This window comes from Myotis davidii, unplaced genomic scaffold, assembly GCF_000327345.1.
Source record: "Myotis davidii unplaced genomic scaffold, ASM32734v1 scaffold811, whole genome shotgun sequence".
In the NCBI taxonomy this organism is placed as follows: domain Eukaryota; kingdom Metazoa; phylum Chordata; class Mammalia; order Chiroptera; family Vespertilionidae; genus Myotis; species Myotis davidii.
Window position 1 is genome coordinate 138,800 of NW_006283149.1, and position 312 is coordinate 139,111.

Genomic DNA, 312 nt, shown 5'->3' on the forward strand with positions numbered 1-312 from the left:
TTCCTGGGCCAGTGAGGGCCCAGCCTGCACGCAGGCCTCTCTAAGGCCAGTTCTCTGTGCAGCATGAACGGTGACGTGCTCACGGCCCCACAGCAGAGGCTGGGACGCTCCCAGGACGCAGAGGGCCGCCACCTACCCTCCTCTGTGCAGCACACGCAGTGCAGGGAGCCCGTGGCGATGGCAATGACCTTCTTCCCCTGCAGCCCCTGCACCTGCCGCGGCCTCCGCACGTGGTCGTCAGAGCCGTGGCCCAGCCGGTGGTAGTCCCCTTTGCCCCTGCGTCAGGAGACGGGCTCAGGGTGGGAGGCCCCC

At 68.9% G+C, this 312-nt stretch overlaps 1 protein-coding gene across 1 annotated transcript in view; it reads right to left on the minus strand.

The window, feature by feature from the left end:
* Positions 1-312, minus strand: part of HERC2 (HECT and RLD domain containing E3 ubiquitin protein ligase 2) — a 78,990-nt gene that overhangs the window by 5,879 nt on the left and 72,799 nt on the right. The window contains 1 exon segment of the mRNA XM_015562992.1: positions 137-276. Within this exon segment, the coding sequence (XP_015418478.1) occupies positions 137-276 (140 nt within the window).